The 24,517-nt window shown below is 38.0% G+C and overlaps 3 protein-coding genes and 1 long non-coding RNA gene across 14 annotated transcripts in view; 2 read left to right on the plus strand and 2 right to left on the minus strand.

The window, feature by feature from the left end:
* The window catches only part of nhsl1b (NHS-like 1b), a 93,611-nt gene extending 88,885 nt beyond the window's left edge, over window positions 1-4,726 (plus strand). For 6 of the 10 annotated variants that reach the window (XM_039692373.2, XM_089118670.1, XM_039692374.2 and 3 more), the window contains 3 exons: window positions 106-232; window positions 1,805-1,843; window positions 2,716-4,726. In XM_039692373.2, coding sequence (XP_039548307.2) covers window positions 106-232; window positions 1,805-1,843; window positions 2,716-3,340 — 791 coding nt within the window. In that variant the 3' untranslated portion in view covers window positions 3,341-4,726. The remainder of the gene's footprint in view (window positions 1-105; window positions 233-1,804; window positions 1,844-2,715) is intronic. The other 4 variants (XM_039692375.2, XM_089118669.1, XM_039692380.2 and 1 more) reach the window with 1 other exon arrangement.
* Window positions 4,727-8,385: 3,659 nt separating this feature from the next.
* On the minus strand, window positions 8,386-13,033 carry hebp2 (heme binding protein 2). Its single transcript, XM_039693509.2, has 5 exons — window positions 12,890-13,033; window positions 12,418-12,512; window positions 12,077-12,212; window positions 9,531-9,711; window positions 8,386-9,115 (listed from the first exon to the last, which is right to left on the minus strand). The coding sequence occupies exons 2-5, from the start codon at window positions 12,490-12,492 to the stop codon at window positions 8,926-8,928; spliced, it is 582 nt and encodes a 193-aa protein (XP_039549443.1). The 5' UTR covers window positions 12,493-12,512; window positions 12,890-13,033; the 3' UTR covers window positions 8,386-8,925.
* Window positions 13,034-14,242: 1,209 nt separating this feature from the next.
* On the minus strand, window positions 14,243-24,267 carry kif25 (kinesin family member 25). Its single transcript, XM_039693120.2, has 15 exons — window positions 23,911-24,267; window positions 21,704-21,769; window positions 20,663-20,788; window positions 20,410-20,554; window positions 19,325-19,428; window positions 19,004-19,089; window positions 18,750-18,789; window positions 18,571-18,638; window positions 18,403-18,477; window positions 17,425-17,568; window positions 17,127-17,303; window positions 16,704-16,858; window positions 15,375-15,623; window positions 15,040-15,195; window positions 14,243-14,410 (listed from the first exon to the last, which is right to left on the minus strand). Exons 1-15 carry the CDS (start codon window positions 23,977-23,979, stop codon window positions 14,259-14,261), a joined length of 1,812 nt encoding a protein of 603 aa, XP_039549054.2. The 5' UTR covers window positions 23,980-24,267; the 3' UTR covers window positions 14,243-14,258.
* Window positions 14,319-24,351, plus strand: LOC120494047 (uncharacterized). Of its 2 annotated transcripts, none has more exons than XR_005625807.2 (3): window positions 14,319-14,443; window positions 18,994-19,103; window positions 24,262-24,351. It is a non-coding gene; the product is annotated as an uncharacterized LOC120494047 (long non-coding RNA). The 2 variants fall into 2 exon arrangements; XR_016146042.1 differs by lacking the exon at window positions 24,262-24,351 and adding an exon at window positions 19,226-19,426.
* Window positions 24,352-24,517: the final 166 nt, after the last annotated feature.

Here is a 24,517-nt window from a genome sequence, read left to right on the forward strand (position 1 = left end):
TATAATAATCACATGCAATTTATATATATTTTTATATATTGATTTATTTCAAGAAATTGAATGCATCCTCTATTATATGAGTTTAATATATGAATGTCCTACCAGGTGAGGTGTTTGAGTCCAGCACGTTAGACGTCGCTCAATCTCCCAGCATCAGTGGCGACAGCGGTGGGGACATGGTGACCCCCACACGGCCCCGCACCACAGAGGACCTCTTTGCTGCCATTCACAGGTAAATTCCCAAATACTTTGCTGGTATCCCTTTTCCAGTCTCATCTACTACCTTTCCACTCCATCCTTCCCACCTCCCTTAAACCGCAACTCATAACTTCAAAGTGGGCTGTCCCATCCAATCGCAGATACATTCATCAAAGAAGGAAAGCAGCCTGTAAAGAGTAGGGCTTCTGTGGTCTCTGTCTGTCAGATTGAGAAATGCCACAGGCTGATGTATTACTCCACTGGATGCTCTTGTACATTTGTGTGTGTTAAAGAAACATGCACTCTCTTCTAATTCAGTCATAAAACTCTCATAGCCTTACTGCAGTCACATGAAAATGCCCCTCTGTTGCTTGTCGTATGGGGCATTATTTAAAATTCATTATGTTGTTCACACAGACGTATTACGTATGCAAGCTCTTCCCTCTTCCATAGTCACGTGTAATGGGCAGGTTTTTGAAGTTCTTTAGCACATCACACAATTTCATTCGAGAGGATTTGGTTTCCTCTGCTACTGTGTGTGTGCGCGCACGGCTTTGCTCTTCCTTATGCTCTGGTCTGCTGCAATCTCGCATAGATATTAGAGTAAAGGATATCCTTGAAATGGAAGACCAGTTTAGATGTAGTGTGACAGTGCACCAGATGCTATATGTGCTCAGTAAATCTTGCGGTTTGGCTGATGTCACTCTCATAACACTGAGCTTTAGATGAATGAATCAAATAGAAAAGCTGGAGTAAAAACTAGATTACAACCACAATGCATACAGCATTTCTCTCGGGAATTGACCCACTGTGTTTTGAAGGACTTTACTGCATCAATCTATATTTTTCTTGCTTTCTGGTTAAAAATATATAAACATGCTTAAAACTAGATTATTTACTTGAAGAACAAAATGACATGTTATAGAACGAAAGGATCAACAGTATGTTGAAGCCATGTGCATATTCCATTAATTCCAGTGAAGACAAGCCAGTGACATTCCAAAATCCTTTGTTGCAATCCTTTTGGGGGGTCTTTTTCTGTTCCAGAAGGACAATGTCTCTGGCACACAAAGCAAAGTCCATAATGAAGTAGTTTACGCAGTCCGAACTGGAATAACTTGTCTGGTTGGGTGATGGGGTCTGGCTCACAGTCTGTGTTCCAATTCATCTCAAAGATGTTAAGCGTGGTTCAGATTCACACCAAACTTGGTTAATAATTTCTTCATGAACCCTGTTCATGCTGGAGAAAAAAAAGGCCCTCCCAAATTGTTGTATCTTAAAATAAGTTTACCATTTTACCTCTGCAAATAGATTTTTTGTCTGTTTTATGCATAAACCCCAGAAATAAAGCATATAATTTAGGATCCTATTGTCTAATTTTAATCTTAAAACTAAAATTTTAAATATAACGTTTGATTTATTTTTAGCTTTTTTAAATATTTCGGTGGGGGTTTTCAATGGATTTTTTTGTTTTAGTTTTAGTTATTGTATCTCTGACACTTCAATTCTTGCTTCCACATCCTTTGTCATTTTCCCACTCTCTTCTCATATCCTCCTTTTCCTTTCCTGATCCCTCCCATCCTCCTTTTCCTTCTCTTTCGTTCAGCCTGGACCAGTTGAACATGAACACCCCCCAACATTTGAGGTGCGGTCTGGCAAGTAATTAGCTGTTGGCGTATTCCTCTCGTGGTGATGCTAGGGTGGGATTAGCTCTATAATCTCCCAGCGCATCTCAGACGTGGGATGAATTTCTGCTCCATCCCGCAGATAATCCTACGCTCCCTAATCTGCAGCAGTTATGCCATGCTAATGAATTTGATTTGATCCTGGCCACAAACGCTAGCTTTCATTGACCCAAGGTCCCCCTACTGGTGGGATGAATGAACAGCCCTCTTGGTTAAAGTGATGTGGGGCATTTTGCCCAGTTTGCTTTGTTGATTAGGCTTCCATTATGTCTGCACTTCCATAAAGTTGCTTTGCTTGCTGTATTCCTCTTTGGTTTGGCTTTTAAAGGACTGGATTTGTGTTAAGCAAACACCCCACACCCCCCTACTCCTGCTATTTATATACTGCATAAGATATTCCTGTTTTTCCAATTTTGCAGTGAGGTTTTGGTTTGCTGGGGGCTAGTGGAGTTTAATGAGAAAGTGGAACAGAAATCAATGAAGGGGATAGACTCATCAAGACTGAAAAAATGAATCACTAAAATTGAATTGAATCTTATTCAGGACGTTCAGCTTCAGGAGTTTATAGATAAGTTGTTAATAGAAGTAAAGCATTTTAGTTAAACATTTGTGCTTGCAACTCTTGACATATTATTCTATAAGTAAGTTTAAATCAAACACAAGTTTTATTTTTGTTTATAAGCGGATTCTCTGCAGCCTACTGCTAATTAATCTAAGCTTGAGCTTATTATTTATTTCTTTTACAGATATGGTACTAATATATTGTGCCTCTCTACTTTGGTTTAATTGGAACAATACAATTTATTTGACGATATTTTACTTTTGTCTCCAGGTCAAAGCGGAAGGTCCTGGGGCGTAAGGAATCTGAAGAGGAGCGTTCACGAGGTCCTTTATCCCCACCAGTCACCCCCACAGGAATGGCCCCCGGTTCGACTTCCTCCCTGCCGCGGCAATCAGGCTCCATACAGCGTAGCCTCCGTAAATCCCCGACCAGCAGCGACACGTTCAAGGCCCTCCTGCTGAAGAAAGGCAGTCGCTCCGAGACCAGCTTCCGCATGTCTGCCGCCGAGATGCTGCGCAGCACCGACCCGCGCTTTCAGAGGACTCGCTCTCTCGACTCCTCGCTCGATCCAGCATCTCCGACGGGCGAGAGCCCCTGCTCTTCTCCAGGCCGGAACAAAAGGGCGTCTGAGGACTGGGCGCGCAACGAGGGAATGTTCTCAACGTCCCCGTCATTAATCGGGCCGAAGTACGGCCGATCCCGCACACCGCCCTCTGCCGCCAGCAGCAAGTACAACGCCCGCAGCCGGATCCTCAGCAGCCCCATGACAGTTATTTGCGAGAGGGATGGAGAACTCACCGACTGTGAAGACCCATGCCCTGTTTCACCTTTAAACGCGCCCCTTCCCATCTCTCAGGACTCTAACAGCACTTTATGTGAGCAGGGCAGCAGTTAGGAGAAGAAATGGCTCCTTGGCAAAGGCAGAACGTCTTCTCGGCACCAGAGATTGACTGAGGGCAGAAGACCAGGAATCGAACTCTCGAAGGTCTTGCTGCCCGCTAATCCAGGCAGCGCTGCCTGATATTGTAGTGTGGGCTAAGACATGCGGACCCGAGGTAGATCAAGCCGTCAGCTCTCAAACAGTAGGCGGTGCACTGCTATACCGATAGCTCTTCACAAATAAACTAACCTATCTAATCAAATTTGACCTCTGAAATTCTGCTTTCAGTGGCAATACTAGACCCATCTTTTCAAACCCCAACAATTTCTTGTGTTATATTGTTCAGCCTTTTATTTCCACTCTTCAGCATTCACAGTCAGATTTGTGTGGGGGGGGGGGGTTGGTGAAGCTGTTTACGAAAGTTGCATAGAAGGAATTACTATGTGACTGCTTCGCTTGTTTTGGCTGTAGTAGTTCAAGTTGATGGATACTGTGTCAGCGCTGTGGTCCAAAGAGGTGCGTCACTTCTCAAACTTCACGAGGCAGCTCTGTCAGCGCCTTTCAGTCAGATATCTTCAAAGAGCACACCGACCAATTTCTACAAGAGACTTTTACTTTTCGGACCATCGGAAGTGTCTGGAATAGAAAAGGAATTGTGGGCCAAGAGATTGGAGTAATGACGGCTTGTTTGTGGAAACAAAAAGAGTTTGTTTGGTTTTTGGTGTGTAGGTTTGCACTGTTCATTGTCTCCTTTTATTTGTCATTTAAAAAAAAAAACATTGTGTCTGTGTTGGTTATTTTAAAGACTTAATTCTTACATCTTACTTGAAACAAATGACCGGTTTTACTTGTAATTGATTTGGTTACCAAAGAGCCGAACGGGACATTCTCTCTAACTATGTGAGGGCATTAGTCAGACTGAGTTCTGTTCTGTTAACATCTAGTGAAAGTGACCGCTTTATTACTAACCCTCCTGTTTACCCGTCAAGCTTCTTCTTTTTTTTTTCTTGTGCAGTTTTATAATGTTTTTTATGTATATACCTAAAGAAATGTTAAGTAACACCTGAACTTATTTTCAAAGAATTTGTACATTTTAGAAACCTTTGCTAGGAGTGGCTTCCTTTTGTAGAGTATTTATTTTAGAATAGCCAGAATGTGGTTTGATATACTGTAGCTGGAGGTGGGCGTTTTGGGAGGGAAGTGTGATTAGAGGAGACATACAGACAATAAGTTCAGATTCAGCAGTCACAGAACTTCTTATCCTGTTCCTTCAACCGTCGTACTGATGGAAAAGCGGGTCAGAAAATAAAAGCAGAATAAATAACGACGGCAAAGAGGAAGCAAGCTGCTAACCCTCTGGAGTTTGTCTCTGTAATAAAACATGGTGATATTTAAAAATGGCCCATCTGTCTTGTCCCTGTCTTTGATTCACTGCACCTGTCAGCCGCCAGCCCAAACCACAATCTCATTAGCACCGTCACCATGACACCCACAGCCGTACATCAACTCCAAAGGCTTTGCAGGACCATCAACCCCTACTTCCGTCTTACTGACCATCATTTAAAGCTCGATACCGTGACCTGGACCAACGTCGTATGTATCTATGCAAAATATCACGAAAGAGGTCGTGAATCATTGTGTATGATTTGGCTGCAAGTGCAACATGGAGATAGAGGTAAGTTCCTGACCCTGTTTCATTTGTTTTTGTGCTGAAGAACACGATATTCAGGGCAGGCAACCGTTACCTCGAAAATAAACCTGATGACCATGCAGACAGTGTGTTTGGCCTTGTATGGTTTCTTTAGCTAACACCTGACTCAGATTATGTCCTTTGTCAGATGAAGTACAAAAATATTTTTTCCTCTGCTATAGCTCTAGTAATTTAAAGCGACCAAAATAAAAGTAAATTAACGACGTTTCTCTTTATACACCGAATTAATGTGTAGACTGAATCTAAATAAAACAATTCATTTGAATTACAGCCACACTATAACTTTTTCGAGAGTGCGAACGAATCCTTCTTCAAACCATGTAACTTGCACGCACAGATACATAACCAAAATGTCACCTAACCTGCCTTGAATACCCCGTAAATGTATTTATTTTTAAATATGTACTATCAGTTGTTTATTTGCGTTAGTCTATATTTGTTTTATTAGGCTAATTTGCAACAATGATTTTCTGTTTTCATCATTTAGGGGAAATGTATATATTTAGCCAACCGATAACCCTTAACAACCGCTGCTGATAAGCATCATGACATTTTTAAGATAATTTATACGTTTATTAATAAGTTTCAATAAACGAGTCCTTATATCGTGGACCTGGCCTGTATGGAGCGAAGTATGTGCCTAAACCTCACACACACACAAAACGTGTTTTACTCACACCCAATGATTCACAAACAAACTCAGTGTGGTTTGTAAATACAAAACATCACTCACAAACTAATGCATATTGTACTGCAAATAAACAGTACAATTCTGCAAGTACAAACTAAAATCTTTAAAAGTACAAAACAAAATTCTACAAGTACAAAACAAAATTCGAAGTACGAAACAAAATTCTACAAGTACAAAGCAAAATTCTACAAGTACAAAACAAAATTCTACAAGTACAAAACAAAATTCTACAAGTACAAAGCAAAATTCTACAAGTACAAAACAAAATTCTACAAGTACAAAACAGAATTCTACAAGTATGAAAAACTGTCACGTGACTTTTGGCACTATTTTTCCGCGTCCAGGCAGAATCAGATTTTCTCACAAATACAGTTGAGCAACTTCCTCTTCTAGAACAGTAGATGGCGCTAAGATAAGGGATCAATTTGCTCGCCTTTGCCCATGGGAAAATGAGCGGTGAACAGGTGTGTTTCTGTCTAACATTATCTATAATTAACCTTATTGAGGTTTTGGAAAATGTTTATTATATAGACAGAAATCCACATTAGCACTTAGTAGTAACGTAGCCTACTCCACTCTAGGATAAGGGAATCTATAATCTAAAAGCTCTGCCATCATGTTGCATTTTTGTAAAAATGTTTCATTTACTGGATGACTCTATTTCTTTCCTTCTCCATAAATTAATGAGAACATTTCATTTAATTGAAAGGGTCCCACTTATTCATTAATTTAGTTGGAATTCTGTCAGCGTAACTGTTAATGTAATAAAATAATGAATGAACAAATCAAACAATATACAGTTGTTTCTTCCCTGTGATGTATTGTCCAAATTATTATTTTGGACAGACAAATGAAACCCTCCTTTCAATTAAATTAAATGTTTTCATTATTGAGAACGAAACGAAAGTAATAGATTCGTTCAGTGTATACATAATCACTACTTTAGTCATTTCACACGCGTCTTATAGGCTAGATTATTAATCCTGGCGCGTTCACTGCGAAGATCGCGAGTCAGCATTGTCATCTTCATGTTTTCAGCCGACACACTGACAAAGATACACTTGTTTATTAATAAACAATTAAAATATCTTCTTGCTATATTTTACATAGCCTATCTTTTGCCGGTTCTTTGTGACAGCTTTAAGGTGCTTTATTGGCAGTGCCACCCTACACGCGTCACCACCGCATCACCGCACCCACCAGAATAGGCCAGTTTAGTAAACAGAATTAGATGGCCACAATTCTTACACTTATAAAAGGCAATTCAATGCGGATGTAATCCCCCAGATTGATTAGCTAATGTAATGGAATACGTTACAAATGACATTTTTTGGGCATTTATTCTGTAACGAAATACGTTTTCCCAACACTGCCTACTGAGGAAAATGAGCGGTGAACGGTGTGTTTCTGTCTTACTTTACTTTGAGGTTTTCTTTTGCAAAATGTTAATTATTTCTTGACAAAAATCCATATTACCGCTATTAGCACTTCACTCTCTCTAGGATAGGGGAATAGACTGAAATCTATATCATTTGTTGCTTTAAAAAAATAATATTAATAGGAATCTACATAAGACGCGTGTGAAATGAAATTAGTGATTATGTTCACTGAACGAATCTATTAGCTACTTTCGTTCTCCATACATTAATGAGACCATTTAATTTAATTGAAAGGAGGGTTTCATTTGTCTGTCCAAAATAATAATTTGGACAATACATCACAGGGAAGAAACAACTGTATATTGTTTGATTTGTTCATTCATTATTTTATTACATTAACAGTTATGCTGACTAAATTCCAACTAAATTAATGAATAAGTGGGACCCTTTCAATTAAATGAAATGTTCTCATTAATTTACGGAGAACGAAAGAAATAGAGTCATTCAGTAAATGAAACATTTTTACAAAAATGTAAATGCAACATGATGGCAGAGCTTTTAGCTTATAGATTCCCTTATCCTAGAGTGGAGTAGGCTACGTTACTACTAAGTGCTAATGTGGATTTCTGTCTATATAATAAACATTTTCCAAAACCTCAATAAGGTTAATTATAGATAATGTTAGACAGAAACACACCTGTTCACCGCTCATTTTCCCATGGGCAAAGGCGAGCAAATTGATCCCTTATCTTAGCGCCATCTACTGTTCTAGAAGAGGAAGTTGCTCAACTGTATTTGTGAGAAAATCTGATTCTGCCTGGACGCGGAAAAATAGTGCCAAAAGTCACGTGACAGTTTTTCATACTTGTAGAATTCTGTTTTGTACTTGTAGAATTTTGTTTTGTACTTGTAGAATTTTGCTTTGTACTTGTAGAATTTTGTTTTGTACTTGTAGAATTTTGTTTTGTACTAGTAGAATTTTGCTTTGTACTTGTAGAATTTAGTTTCGTACTTGTAGAATTTTGTTTTGTACTTGTAGAATTTTGTTTTGTACTTTTAAAGATTTTAGTTTGTACTTGCAGAATTGTACTGTTTATTTGCAGAACAATATGCATTAGTTTGTGAGTGATGTTTTGTATTTACAAACCACACTGAGTTTGTTTGTGAATCATTGGGTGAGTAAAACACGTTTTGTGTGTGTGTGAGGTTTAGGCACATACTTCGCTCCATAGGCCTGCCCTATTCATTCGTGCAGCGCCAAATCACAACCAAAACAAAATGTTCTTCCGCAAGATGTGCAGTTTTATTTTTCAACCACTAGAGGGCCAAAGATTTTGATGTGTACCAGTAGATCAAAAAGTGTCAATTTAATACACTGTTATTGTTCTCTTAAATTTTTAGATTCAAGATCTAGTGCCATATAAACAGCTCAAAATGCAGATAAGATTATTCATATTTCAAAACAATAAAAATTATTGATTCAGTCGGGTTATTCAACGGGTACTTGCACCTTTACACAACCATTACATGAGTACTTTCTTTGAATGATACATTATTAGTGACAAAAACCATTAATCAAAAATTATTTCAACATTCATATGATTTCATAGTTAATTGTAGACATTTAAAGTGTTAATGTTGCATTGTAAAATATATTGTTCTTCAGATATAAAATCAGTACAGTGTTAAATTCTCAAAAACATTCAGGCACTTGCATGTATGTACATAGTAAACAGAAGCACCTACATAGCTATTGTTAAGTTCAAACAAACAGTTGACCTCCTCTTCATTTGGATCACAAGGCAGGCCCGTTTGATCCTTAGGCTTTTTCTTCCTCATCTTTGATCAGCCACACCTCGTTCCTGCGGTTGGTCAGTTTGAAGGGGCTGTCATATCCGGCTCTGTAGAACGGAGCCTCTTTGAATTTCATCCCATCCCTCTTGAGGCTCTCGATCAGTTTCAGAAGCTCCTCACGGCTGCTCTCACTGTTGGTAAAGCCTCCATATGTCCTGCAAAACACAGCCAAGCAAAAAAATAAGCATTTTTAAAACCAAAGAACAGTTTGAACAGGCAACTAAACTAACATTCTCTAACAAAGTGTGTGGTCAGTCAGATTTTTAAATGCTTCTGAAAGAAGTCTCTTATGCTCTTCAAGGCTGCATTTATTTGCTTATATAATATTTCTGAATATTACTGTTTAAATTTAAAATTAAAGGTCTTTTTAGTTTATAAAATAAAAGTTTATTTTAGTCCTGTGATGACAAAGATGAATTTTCAGCATCATTACTCCAGTCTTCAATGTGACTGAAACTTTTGATCAATTGAACGCATTATTGCTGAATAAAAGAATAAATTGATACCCCATAGTTTTAAACAGAAGAGAGGCTACATTTAATCTCCAATTTAAAAACCACAAACATATACCTCACAAACATTGTGCACTCTTTCCGGTTCTCTATGAAAACATCTGCGTCGGTGGGTTTGGGTGGGTCAGCCTGATGTTCCTCAGGGATAAAGAAGGAGATAGTGAAGGTGCTTTCACAAGTGGGTCCGGGCCCAGGGTCAATCAAACAGCTCACTGGTGCCGTCATCTCCACCTTAGACTCTGAAAGGACAAGCACTCAGATAAAGCTGATATTCATAGGTCTTTCTTTATTGAAAAGGTGCAGAAACATGCACTGGTCTCAATGTGCCAAAGCTATTTTGCAGGTACAATTTCACCTGGTGAATCATTAACACTTCAACCTTTAGTAACAACCTGGCACATGATTTTTATAATTATAAAAGCCTCTTGAGATGTGATTTATTGTAGTCACAGGAAACCATTTCCTCGTAAAACTTTTGGCTTTATGCATGAGATTTCTACGGAGCCCCTAGGGACAAGATGGTGGGAAAAAATGGGTTCGATTCACAGAATCGAACTTCCCAGATCAATATTCCTGAGCTAAACATTGTTAAAACACAAACGACACCTATTTACAATCACAATAACTTAGACAACGAGCTACAACCCAATTTTATAACATAACTTTGTCTCCAAGTAGGCGGTTGAGAGGCAAGTCTGAATAAGGGGCCATCTGCAAAGTTCAAAACCCTTTTGAACATATTATATTATGAAACATATTCAGCTTCACTGACACCAAATTCAGTTCACACATCACTGCTCTCCTGCTGGTTATACTACAATACTTAGAACATTAATAACTTTGCTGTTTTTAGAAATAAAATATTCAACTTCACACTGGTATACAGTGGAATGCCATCAAATTCAGTAAGCAAATGTAATGCAAAAGCTATGGTTGTAACTATTATGTTAGCTGCGTACTAGTCTCAGCCTCAGACGTCACGCCCACGGAACGTTGGCTAAACGTCTGACGCCGCCTTCACACTGGCAGTTGAAATCAGCTCCGATGCGGCTGCGAAACGACCGGAAGTCATTCATTTCCTATGGAGATTCGCAGACCGCATGCGAATGGGTCCGAAACAGGTCCGACCGAGTGCGGTGCGAAGAAAATCGTGTCCGTTGGTCATCCGGACGCGTTAAAAAATTTGAACTCGTGCGAACAGCTACGGACGGTTCCTATCCGACAATTCCAGCGGAAGTTGAGCGTTGCTATGGTACTGATAAACAAACCTGAATTATTAATTTTTAATATAATAAATAACGATTTTATAACGATAAGTTGTCATGTCATTTTTCATTTTCATGACTTTCTAACGTTTATAAGGGCAATTAGAAGGTAGACATTGAACTATTGACCACTATATCACATTTTTTAGCCGACCTGACATGTCAACGTCCTGAGCAACTTTCCTCACGCAGCATAACCCTAATCAGAGAGAGATCATACAGAACTGACAGAATCAAACTTTAATCTCTCCGCCATTTTTGTTCTACCCGCGTCCGACGCTTTTCACTGTGTAGTACGACGTCCGTTGGGAACGTATTGCGTATTCGGAGCTGATTTAAACTGCCAGTGTGAAGGCAGCGTGATGCATATGGTACACTTAACTGGAAACACTTCAGGAATGTCGAAGTCGTCATCTGATTGGTTGAATTTTATCGGATTTCCGGGGGCGTCAGTGTCGCGTTTATTTTCGGTCCGCCGGGAAAAAAGCGCAGATTTGTGATTGCGGAAAAAAAAAACTGTTGTGTTTATATGAGTGACCTATGTGAGTTACAAGATCAGCTAAACGTAGTTGTATGTCCCCTCCTATCTATTATTGAAGATCAACGCGGAGCGTTGTTAACGAGCGCCTCCGGTAACTGCTGCTGACTGCTGACTGACTTGTTGCACGCCGGTCTGTTGTTGTGGGGACATTTACACGCCCCGAAACGTGGCGCTGAATGAAACGAACTCTAATTGGTTGTTTGACATGTCGGTCAAACGGCCTTATGGGCGGGCCTTGGCCAAAGAAAGCTGCTATGAATTCCAGACCTTCAGCCGTCAGTCTGAAGGTCTGGCTACGCGAGACTAGCTGCGTACCAATATCATTTGTGTAAAGAAATAGGCCTACTTATTTTTTATGTGCAATTACTTGCCAAACTAAGTGTTGTATGACCAGCATTAGAGCAGTGATGTGTGAACTGAATTTGGTATGCTACAGTAAAGTTATGGAATATTTGTCATAATATAAAAAAAAGCACATTTTATTAAACTAAGTGGGAGACCATTGATGTGGAAACTGAATTTGGTGACACTACAGTAAATAAATATAAATCTCCCATCCCCAATTTTTTTTCTTGACCACATCTTTTTAGGGGCTCCGAAGATTTCTCATCCATTTGTGCTTGCTATTTTGCATTGTATTTCTCTTGTGTAATGAAAATGTCACAATCACAGGGGCTGATGTAAGAAAATGTCACAATCACAGGGGCTGACGTAAGGAAATAATTATGCATCTGATCTTGAGTGTCTACTACGTGAAAATCTGAGTTTCTAGTCGTCTACAGGTCCATGAAGACTTACTTTTGTCATTATTGCCCTGAATGTATTTGAAGAGTCTTCTGAAGCCTGTGCTCAAGGCCGGGTCCTGCTCCATGCCAGTCACAGCTGTGCTCACCCAGTTTGTTGTGTGGTAAGTGCGGACCTCATAGTCTTCACCCTGAAAAACATCACTTCATCAGATATGACCGGTAACATTATGACAATAAACAAGGTCTGCTTCGATATAAGCATGAGCAGACTATCAAAAACAAAATGCAAGCCGTATCTCTGCAAGCATTAAGTAAATATTAACAAATCTAAAGTCTGACAGGTTAAGCCTGGACGGTTTACTGGCAAAATTACATTTTGAGAAGGCTACTAACCTTGCTCTGTTGAGCAGTGACCGGTGGGTGCTGGAGTCCAGAGGAAAATAAAGTTTGACCGATGGCTTTAAGCATTTTGAATTTGAACTGTAATGCTGTGCAAAATTAAAAATGGATTATTAGTTGCAGACAATTTACGACGTCTGGATATAAAATATACACTACATATATTGAATATATTTCATGTCCAATAGGCCAAGGTTTGGACGTTAAGAGGAATGTACCAACGCTGCCCATAATAACATGATAGGGCCAACAAGAATGTGCGAGTTATTATATGAAATAATTAAAACATTGTTTGTAAAGTTTCATATTTCGCGCATGTCCGTTAACAGTCATCCCAAATACACAATTTTAACCGAAATGGAAAATATTCCAGGTTTTTACAATGAGATGACTGTCCAAACGTTGTCAGTTGTGCTAAAGTCACTACAATATTATATTATATCGCCTACTTTTGTTATAAACTCACCTGTCCGCCGTGGAGCGTTAAAATGCAGAAAATTACTGAAAATCCAGAAAAGATCGAGCGCAGTATAGGCCTATCATCCGTCTCATACAGGTGTGTAAAGAAGATACAGTTACGGGTGCTGTTTTATACAGATGGTGCTATGTAACACACAACCCTAGGCTTAAGTAACACTCACACTTCCGTGTTTTCATGTTACATCACTCGCATGTGGTGGTCCGATTGGTTGTGAAGAATATGTCAATAAAGTCACGCCCCAGCAACGCTACACTACTGTCTATGTACACTACTCTGGGGAAGAAACATTACATCACTACCCCTTGAAACAATAGAACAAAAATAAATTAAAGGGGACATATCATGCTAAATCCATTTTTATAGCCTTTAAGTACAGAAAAGTTGAAATTATTCTCTTCAGGTGCTTTGTTTATATCTTTATATTCTGTTTTGGTCATATTTTGCAACCTGTTCCTATTTTTCCTATTGTTCTTTATGACATATTTTAAACAATACGTCACAGTATTTTGAACAGAACTGCCAAATAAGGACATTGACTACCGGCCCAACCATGGGCCCAACACTTCGAGCAATCCGCCATTTTTATTTCTCACTCTGATTTTGTAGTCCAGGCTCAAGGATGCAAAAGTTACGAGATTACACACGCTTCATTACACCGTCTCCCAGCATCAGAACCTCTTTGAAGTGCCTGGTTGAGTTTTATTTATAAAGGAAATGTACCCACATCTGTGGGTAAAGTCATTTTTTTGTGTGCGTGAAGCACTTCGAGAAATCGACTTCCTCTGAATGAGGGGTCAATTCCTTCTATCTTTGGAGACGACGAACATAGCAAATGACAGAAGTAAATTAATTTTTTTCTTTCTACTTTCAATTTTATTAATTCTACAGCAATTTATTTAAACATAAATAAATAGTTATACATTTGAAAGGCATCAAGTTACCTTATTGCAGTAAAATATAAGGTCAACTAGACAAAACACCATTACTTCAAAGCCATACATTTTTCATCATCACATCAATATTTTAGCACGAACTAAACTAATGGATAATTGCAGACACAATCTTAAGTATTCCACTCACACTAATCACAAAACACCTGTAAACATATTTTTCAGAGGGATATCCCCAAAGTGCATGATCAGCTAAAGAGAGTGTAACCCATCCAAAACTGAAAGAATGCTAGAATTACTTCGTAAAAAATACTAACAAGTATAAGCAAAAGCAACAATGATACAACCTCAGAGTCTTACAATGCATTGCAAATTTAAACATAACCTGAGCACCATAAACTTACAATCAAAATGCATACAAATAAAAATACACAAGCATTGTTTTACTATTAAATGGATGTTTGTCACTTCATCTTCAGAGCTGTGTTCTTCCTGCGTGGTGGCTCTCTCTGGACCTGTCTGGCTCTGGCACCGAAGCCCAAGGACTGAAGAGATTCAGTGAGGAAGCGTTGAGTAGGAGATACACACAGCATTATCAGAAGCTTAGCATCCCCTCCTGTGCCAGAAAGAAGGTCAAAAGGATGGTCAGGTGAGGTTTGGGAGATAAGTAAGAAGAATGTAGACAGGCCTTGTCTATGTCAGTTATTGGGGTTGGGTTCTAACTTGACTGGTTGAACTGGTTTTAACTGCAGTTAAAAGCAAAGAAAACTTGCAAAATATACAAGGAAAAAGTCCAACAAAATCTTTCAAGTTCCACTGTGTCTTAAAGATCAAAGATTTTTCCTTTAATTGAATAGCTAATTTAATTTAATGTATTTAACTACAGAGCTAAATTTCATATTCAGTTCATCCACAGGCAGGCACATTAGGACATTACCTGATAAATAATATATCTAAATATATCTGTTTGAAAATTCATTGCAAGTAACAATAATATTAAGTAAGATGCACTGTGACAAATTACATTATATGTCCAGAATACATGAATGTAAAAATGTCATTCTAAATTGAAAAGTTCTCAATAAGGTAACAGGTCAGATTGCTCAGTGTTTGTATGTTCAAATGTTTGGCTCAGGATCATCTTCAGTCATATTGTCAGGGAGGAAGGAGTGAGTGAGGATGAATGTTTTATGGACTAGTGTGCAGGTTCAAGTGACTTGTATTTCACAGGTAATGTCCTCTCACCGATGGCATCCTGTAGCAGATGTGTTAGTTTACTGTTGCGGTAGGGGACGTGGGGTCGTCGTTCGGCCAGAGCTCCCAAAACATCAGACAAAGCCGAGAGACTGCGGTTTATACAGGAGCTTTCCCAAAGAGCAGCTCCGGTCACACCTGACATCCCTGAACACAGATAAACATTCATGCTAAAAGACTATTTACATCTTCATTTACTAGGCGCATTTGAATCAAATCTGACCTAAGATTTAACACTCCATAAACCTTATCTAATGAATATGATGTTTGTTTTATTGTAAAATGGCTTTCACTACTCAACGGAGCACAAAACCGCAACCTCTTACCCGCACACTCGCTCCCAGCCAGGTCCACTAACTGCAGCTTGGTCTTGAGGGGGGTCTGTGTGATGCTGGGTCGGGGAGAGGGGCATGGCGAGTGACGGGGAGAAGGGGATGGTGAGTGACAGGGGGAGTGGGATGGCGAGGAGGCGGGGCTAGATGAGCGTGAAGAGGCGGCCCTGCGGCAGCGCGGGCTCCACCACTCCTTCTGAGACACTCGCTGGACGTCCTGTCTAGCATTCTGCAGCCTACGAGCTGTAAAACACAGAGATCACACTGTATGAGTCCAAAAAGTAGGAGTAAAACTATTTCTTCCAAGTGTTAACAAAGTAACAAAGTGCCTTTTGAGCAGGTCAGTTCACTTAGCAGCCATCTCAGTAATAACACCAGACTGCTACTTTTCAGTCATAAAACTATAGCTTTTAGCTACCATCTAGCCCACAATCCCAGAAACTGTTTCAATTCTACATTTAATATATATATATATATATATATATAATCAGACAGTGAGAAATAGATTTTAATATATTATTATTTACTATATATCAATGTTAATCACATCTAACATAAGCTTTTGTTTACATAATATATATGTGTGCATATAATATTATTATATTTTTATATATTATATGTGTGTGCGTCTCTGTATACTTTATTAACATATACAGATATATATATATATATATATATATATATATATATATATATATATATATATATTTATGCTGTTGCGGTATGTATGCAATTATATATGTATATATATAATTAATCTGTTTTATTTTAGATTTTCAACTATAAAAACCCAGCAAAATACTTTTACAAATAAATAAATAGAATTTTTCGGGCTAATCTGGTCTAACTGATGCCTCTATTAAAAAGTGATTGGCTCTTTTAACTTTAGAGTGGAACTATGTACAGCCGTTTTTTTGAGAGTTATAATTAAAAAAATATACATGTCCTCTTAATTTTTATATACGGTAATTATATGTCTCCTGCCCATATGTCTCTGATGATACAGACATAAATCCACTTTATGGTAACTTTTATGAGGTCTTTCAGTGCTACTGTGAGAAACCTTTGGAGTGAGCACAGAGCTCTTTTTCCAGAGTAGTGAGAAAGTGCTTGAGTGTGTGTATGTGTAGATAACCAATGCTGTGGGTGTGTGAGAAAATAGAGTTGTTAGAATGAGCGTTTGTTTGTGTGTCTTTAGATAATACGCTCGGTCTCACTTAACAGCCATAACCGTGTGTGCTGCAGATAGCGGCGTATGGCTTGAGGGAACATTTCAGTGGAACAGTTGGGGGACTTGAAGAAACACTGTACTGTATATCATACCTAGAGCCAGTGCATCTGGGCTTCTGGAGGTGACGGTGAGAGTGACGATGAAATGAGATCTAGAGGAGTCCATGTGCACCAGGGTGGGACTGTGAGATCTTAGTTTCAACACAGAATTAATCAGCTGCATCACCTCTGCAGAGCTCCGTACCGACCTGACACACAAACACATGCAAACCTGTGAAAGTCACATGACTGTAATGACCCAAGTGTTACTACACGATCTAGTCATGACTTGTGCAACCAAACACTAAAGTCATTTCAAGCGTTTGGGATTTTTGGTGAACTTTAGTATACTTTTAGAAAATTTCTTTAGAAGTATGTAATAACACTTGAGTCATTAGTTAGCTCCCATTATCTTCACTTTATAATACGGATCCAAATAATTAGTAATTCCCATAGAAGTATGTGACTGTGACTCACTCATTTGTTAGGCAGGGCACCTCACTGGTGCCTGTGCTGGTGGTGATGACCTCTCTCTTCACCCCAACTGTCGCCCCATCTTCGTCTCTGGCCAGCAGGTCCAGAACTTCATTATTATAGACCTCCACCACAGACATCTCAACTGTATGACTGTCCACTGGCTTCTCAGAGATCAGCCTGTGACATATATCAATACAGGCAGACACTCAGGTATTCTGCATGCAATATTGTATATGAGTAAAATGTACAGTGATTTTACAGTGACTCTGCTGTGAAAGGGATGTGAACTGAGGCTTACTTAAAAAGCTCATTGGCTGCTTTTGGAATGATGCCCTGTTGAGAGACCTGCACTGCAGCTGTGAGCTCCTCAGACTGGGAGCCAATCATTGTGTGTGTCTTCCCACTGCCCGTCTGACCATATGCCATGATGCATACATTATACCTGAAATTAAAGAGATTTATAGTATACTTATTATAATCCTTACAAAGACTCCCTTTGACTTTTTGGGCAGTGTTTGGGCAAAATTGGTGACAAATCTTGACATTCTCTACATGTTCGAGAGTTTTCTGTCTCATATTCTCAAATGTCTTAGATTGTTTTTCTTTGCAGCTAACAAATTATTTTATTTATTCTTGTTTATTTTATTTTATTTTATATTGATTTGTATAATGCCACGTTAGGAAGAATGTACTTTTCTAAAAAAAAAAAACACTATAAATTTAAACTCTCTAATATTCACCAAGTTCTTTTAAAAGAAGCATGTGGTAAAATTAGGAATCATTTTTACTTTGATACTTACTGCCATTTCAAAGTGTCCAAAATAATACTCCTACTAATTAATAATATCAACCAAATAGACTAGACTATTTAATGAATGTATTTCATGCATAAATTACAATTAAAATAGTAAAATCATGTCATAATGATAAAGCAAGCAATAGCACACAGACAGCTTATCTAAAAAGATTATTTATTCAAGTAAATTAATCTGTCATACTTCCAAACCACATTTATGGTAATGTGCATGAGCACCAGGCACATTCTCGCTAAAACATTTAATAGACAGTGACCTCTAGTCACAGACTAGTCAACATTACCAATTTTAACACAACAGTGGAACAAAAAGTCAATGTAACTGCCACTAATGTGCGTAAAATGTAATTTACTCAATGTTAATTTATGTATTTATATATATCATTTTTATAAGCATCATTTGATTCCAGCATCTTCCCTAAGCGAATAGTTAAACTTGTTTGAATTAAATAGGATACTCACCCATCAAGTAGAGAGGTTAGAAGGGGTTTCACCTCCTCAAACACAGTCTCTTGGCTGTCTTCGGGACCATGTACTCTACAAACCAAATGAATAATGGACACATTCTAGATCACCCTCCACCAAAAGCGCATGTTTCAAATGTTCACATTTTATGCAGTGTGCAAATACCTTTCAAACTCAAATATTTTGTTCATTACAGGACTTGATGTTTTGGCGCAGTTCACAAAAACAGAGTCCTACAAAACAAGGATGGTCAGAGATGATTATTCCAGGGTGTAGGGTGTAGTACTGGCCCATTTCGATTCATAGACCCCATAAACTACACTACATATAATCAACTGACTCACATCATTGATGGCCTGCACCACTGCTTCACATAATGAAGACCTTAAAAGGGAAAATGAGATTAAATGAGATTTATTACGCCTGGCTACAGCATTCCCTAAGCATGCGTTTTTTGCATGAATTGCACAATGTTTTTATTTAAATTGCAGCCCATTTTTACTATTAATTTACTCATTTAAATTTGAATGTTTTAAATGAATCCTTAATATGTATTAATCTACCGCTATTCTTTCACTATATATTTAGACTACAATACCCATTGGTTGTAGGGGATCCTGGGATGTGGTCAAAGTGCAGAATTGGACGCACCCTGCAGTGAACCCTGATATTCCCCCTCAGCTCCTACAGAGAGAAAGGTGTGTGCTGCTTAAACTATTTTTTAATGGAACTAAATCATCTTAACTGCTTACACAGTAAGGTAAAAATAGGTCTGAAATAGTTTAAATATTTATTTCTGAAATATTCATGTGTCAAGCAGGTAATAGCATCACAGTGTACTCCCTACAAATAAATGGCAACACGTTACCCAATGAATACATTAAGAACTGTGAATCAAAGCAGAGAACCGAGTACGTACAACCAAGGTGTTGTGGAGCAGCCTCCTCCTCACTCGCTCCTCTCTACACTTCTCTTTCTCTTCCTGTAAAGAGTGCTCAAGTGCAGTCACCTGAACCCGGAGCTCTACGGAAAACAAATGCAACAAAAACGTCTCTCAACTATCTATTAATAGACATTTAGTAGTAGCAAACAAAATATGCTTGTTAATAATAAATCATTGTACTTATTATTTTTGAATATTTAAAATCACATCAACTTTCATGAAATTAGACTTTGATGTGATTGGTTTAATAAATATTGTTTAAATGCTTTTTAAATATAAATGTAGTATTTTTATTTTTGAAAGCTCTGCATGTGAAAAGTTCTAATACAAAAAATAACATGAATTTAAATTGGACTAAACAAAACTTACAACACGCGACTGAAAACAATATGTATCAACTGACACAATATCACAAGCCAAACTTATATAATCACAATGGACAGTTCCCAACAACCATCACCCTAAACTGTATCTTTGAGTGTACACTTAAAAGCCTTTAGTCAGGAACATATTTTTCATTTTCACTTTGAGACACAGTGATGAGCGGTTTGGTTTGACGTTTTACAAATACAGCTATATAAATGACAAGGGATGAGATCCACAAGCCCTGTGGGAGGCCTGTCACCATAGAGTGCAGGTGACGCACGGGACACATGACCGTGTTGTCCCTGCTCCCTGCTGACAGCAGCTTTTCCTGGAGGAGAGGCTGGGGGAGGGGATCCGTGGATTATCTCTGAACACTGCACCACATACCTACTGTCACAACACGGATGGTTTTGTGATAGAGACGGATGAAGGAAGAGACAGATGGTAAAGAATGAAGGGAATGAGAGCAGAAGATTAAATAGAAGAGGAGACGAAGGTTGAGGGTTAAGGTTCCCAATCCAGGGCATTTTATAACCTTGCCCTATGACCGCCCGTACGCACGTATACGTGTACGTGCACGTAAATAATAAGTGAATGAGATCCGGTTAAGTGTATCTGGAGGTACAAATATTCACAGATAATGCAGTTGAACTTATATATTGGTATCTGAGTTCATCTCAGTAAAGAACACTCACTCTGAAGGTCATCACTTTGGAGATCCTGAGCTTGAGTATTTCTGGCCGTGCCAACACATTCAAAGAGCTGCTTGCTTTGCTCCTCCAGCTCTTTAGCAAACCCCACGTAGATAGTAAAAACATCCTTCAAGTCCTGTTTCAGCATCTGAGAGCAAGACAGACCACACAATGATGCTGAATTTGCAACGCACTGCATTTCAAAGGCAGCATTTGTAGCATAGGATTTGTTTCAAAACAGTGTTTTTGCCATCACCTGAACTTCAGACAGGAGTTTGGAGAGAGTTGCATTTGTGGACTTCTGCACTTTCCTCTGCTGCTGATGTTTCTTTTTATGGACATGAATGTCCTCCTCCCTCTCATGGCGAAGTTTACCCAAACACTGGACGTTTAGGAAAAGTGAATGGGAAACATGCAAACTGTTCAGTACATTTACATTGCTTTTAACTTTTCACAAAGCATTGTGGAGATGTTAATTCAATGGAATTTTGATAAGTGTTAAATTGGAGTCCAGATGCTCACCAGGGCTGCAATTATTTGATCAAAAATACAATAAAACAGTAATATAATGAAACATTATTACAATTTTAAACCAATCTTTTCAATTTTAAAATGTAATTTATTCCATTGGTGGCAAAAATGAGATTTTCTGCATCATTACTTTAGTTTTCAGTGTCACATGGTCCTTCAAAAATCATTAGAACATGATGATTTGGTCCTCAAGAAACATTGCTTATTATTAATGTTGAAAACAGTTGCTTAATATTTGTGTGGAAACCGTAATCCATTTTTTCAGGATGATTTGATAAATAGAAAATTCAAAAGAACATCATTTATTTGAAATAGAAATCTTATTTAATAAATGTGTTTACTCTCACTTTTAGTGTATCCTTGAATAAATGGATATTGAAAAAAACATATTTCGAATGGTAGTGTATATCATGATACAGAATCATATTTATATACCATGCAATATGCATTGTTCTCAAAGCTACTTAAAATATAACCATAATGTTATCATAATAAATCAAAAAATAAAATAAAAAAAAGATTGGTGCTTTTGGGTATATTTTTGTATTTCAGTATTGTGTCTCTGGTCTGTATTGCATACCCGCATATTAAGTATGTGAGTAAATTAGGTGAGACTGGCGTGCATCTGTCATCTGTCTGCTCTCTGCAAGCCACTTATCTTGCAGTGAAACCATCTGCCAGGTCAAACTCTTAACTGCAGCGGAGGGTCGACCACCATTAGGGAAGTTAAATGCATTTCACACTAAATTTGCAACATAGTCCATACCTTAGCGAGTCTCAAATGAAGGAGAGCATTCTCTGTTTCCAACTCCAAAATATGCTCCTCTTTACTCTAAATAGAGAAAAAGGTAGATAGCTTTATCACTACATGTAAGCTATACAGATTAAATAGAAAAAGAAGTCAAATAAAATAAATGACAATATTCACCAGTCATCAACAAAACTTAATCGACACATATGTGGCCATGGCTACCGAGACGACACCTTTTTGCCTAGCATAAAGCCCAAAATGCTGTGTATCCTCAGCATCTTACAAGCTTTTGAGACATATAACCATCACTTACAAACAGTGAAGGGAGTAACGCATTACAAGTAACATGAGTTACGTAATCAGATTACTTTTGTTTAAGTAACTAGTAAAGTAACGCATTACTTTTAAATTTACAAGAAAATATCAGAGTTACTTTTTCAATCAGGTAACCCAAGTTACTTTGTTTTCCCATGTATTGACCGACAGCTCTCATCCCTATGTTGACTGAAATCGTGAGTAAGGTGCATTGGCGTTGTGTGCGCTCTAAACACTGATCTATAAAATGAATTAATTCTATATAGATCAGTTAGTATAATTATTATACTAACTGATCTATATAGAATTAATTCATTTTAATTTGGGAAAAGTTACAATACTGCGTTACTCCATAAAAAGTAACTATATTATACTATAATATAGTTACTTTTTATGGAGTAACGCAGTATTGTAACTTTTCCCAAACACTGCATACAAAATACAAAAAAGTATGCTGGCTGTACCATGGTACATTGATGGTATGAGAATATAGAATGAGATGATATACTAAATGATTACCATATTCCTATGCCAAGGTATTCTAATGTCCTTAAATGGAAACCATATTAGCATGGTCAATTAATATTATAGTATTGTTGCATAATATCAAGCTACTTTGTCTGTGGGTGGCTTCACACAACAACAATAAGAATATGGAGGTCTAATAAATTGCATAATATCAAGCTACTTTGTGGGTGGCTTCACACAACAACAAATGGAGAATATTAGAATATGGAGGTCTAATAATGACTAATATTATATTATTAGCTGTGAAGTGATAAATTAGGTTGTTTCTTCTTCTTCTTTGTCTTCTTTGACATAAATATCATAAAAAGGTAAGCAACAGGACGGACCGCCCATAGTCTCTTTTATACAGTCTATGGTCTCCGCATATTTGTCCACCGACTGCAACTTTACCGGAAAAAGGTTTACCCTACTTCCGGTCTGGGCCCGCGTTCAGTCTGTGTGTGTTCACACAGTTGGTGTTGTTTAGTAAGACCTGCAACAGTCGATGGAAACAGTCGGTCTTCGAATATTTCAGCGAATTGTAAGTGTGTCCCCCATCATTACATTAATCTGATATAAGTGGCTTAAACCTCCGTTATTTATTACCTCTAAAATGACGTTTTGAAATTACTTGCAACCATGCTCGCAACGGAGCCATGGGATTGAGATGCGTAAGAAATTAGTCCTACATGCAAGAGCGCTTTAATATCAAAAACTTGACAAATCTCTTGATATAAATCATCTGAACAATGTTTTGAGGTGTGGTAACTGTAGTATAAGCGGGATAATTGACTTCAGGCCGTTGAATTATCCGAAAAATAATGCACACCCGAGGTGTAACAGCCACTCCGCTTCGCGTCGTGACGTTACCACCTCGGGTGTGCATTATTTTTCTAATAATTCCACGTCCTGTCGTCAATTATTCCTTACTTAATGGAGTAACGCAATATTGTAACTTTCCCCAAACACTGCATGCAAAATACAAAAAGTATGCTGGCTGTACCGTGAGGGTATGAGAATATAGAACGAGATGATAGGCTACTGAATGTTTACCATATTCCGATGCCATGGTATTCTAGTGTCCTTAAATGGAAACCATATTAATGGTCAATAAATATTATCGTATTATTGCATAATATCAAGCTGCTTTTTGTGGGTGGCTTCACACAACAACAATAAGAATATGGAGGTCTAATGACTAATATTATACTATATTATAAATAAATATATTATATGATATTATATTTATACTTTATTCGCAATGAACTCAATATAACAGCATAATGATCATAACGACAGTAGACATGTCTGTAAATCAAAAGTAAAAGCACGTCAAAGTGACAAACATTATTTACAAGCCTATCAATTTTGTCATTCAGGTAATATAAGAGGAAACTCACCCGCAGTTTGTGCTCTAGGAGGTGGACTTGATGAGCAAAGATCTGGTCTCTATTAATAAATAGCGGCATTGTGAGAGAGAGTAAAAACAGAATGTGAATGAAGCATTTATTGTACAGTGGTGGTGAACTGTATAACGAGCTCGTATGTGTTTTGTCGGAAGTGTAATCCGATTACCTGCCTGGCCTGCGCACACTAGCCTATTTGGCGTCCTCCTGTTAAGTGCCTTCTGATCTATTTACCATGATGAATATCGTTTTTCCATGTTTACAGAACAACGTATGAAACTGTATGTGCATGTATTAGCAATGTGGGCTTGATATGTGAATTTTGATTTGTTTAAACCCCTTTAGACTTCATGACAGCAATCACATCATACTGATCTGAGACTCAACAACAGGCCAATGAATGATGAAGAACGCCATTTGAGTGCCTCCTACTGGTTATTTGTTCACACTGGCATCTCTCACGGAGGTGATGTCGATGTCAGGTAAGGTAATGTGGGGCAGATTAACTCATTGGAATACTTGCCACAATACTTGAAATATTTAAATTGAATAGTTGCTAATTGCAGCATTTCATAAGGTTAATGTTCCTATAAAAACAACT

Source organism: Pimephales promelas, chromosome 13, assembly GCF_988280905.1.
Source record: "Pimephales promelas chromosome 13, fPimPro1.hap1.1, whole genome shotgun sequence".
NCBI classification, from domain to species: Eukaryota; Metazoa; Chordata; class Actinopteri; order Cypriniformes; family Leuciscidae; genus Pimephales; species Pimephales promelas.

What these genes read in the sequence shown, in the direction of transcription:
- hebp2 (XM_039693509.2), bottom strand. Translation starts at nt 12,492, where the DNA reads ATGCTTAAAGCCATCGGTCAAACTTTATTTTCCTCTGGACTCCAGCAC. An exon ending in TCACTGCTCAACAGAGCAAG is followed by an intron (nt 12,213 to 12,417) that starts GTTAGTAGCCTT and finishes GATGTTTTTCAG; the next exon opens with GGTGAAGACTATGAGGTCCG. An exon ending in GAGTGCACAATGTTTGTGAG is followed by an intron (nt 9,116 to 9,530) that starts GTATATGTTTGT and finishes TGTGTTTTGCAG; the next exon opens with GACATATGGAGGCTTTACCA.
- kif25 (XM_039693120.2), bottom strand. Translation starts at nt 23,979, where the DNA reads ATGCCGCTATTTATTAATAGAGACCAGATCTTTGCTCATCAAGTCCAC. An exon ending in GGATCCCCTACAACCAATGG is followed by an intron (nt 18,790 to 19,003) that starts GTATTGTAGTCT and finishes TTCCCTTTTAAG; the next exon opens with GTCTTCATTATGTGAAGCAG. An exon ending in TGGTGCAGGCCATCAATGAT is followed by an intron (nt 18,639 to 18,749) that starts GTGAGTCAGTTG and finishes CTTGTTTTGTAG; the next exon opens with GACTCTGTTTTTGTGAACTG.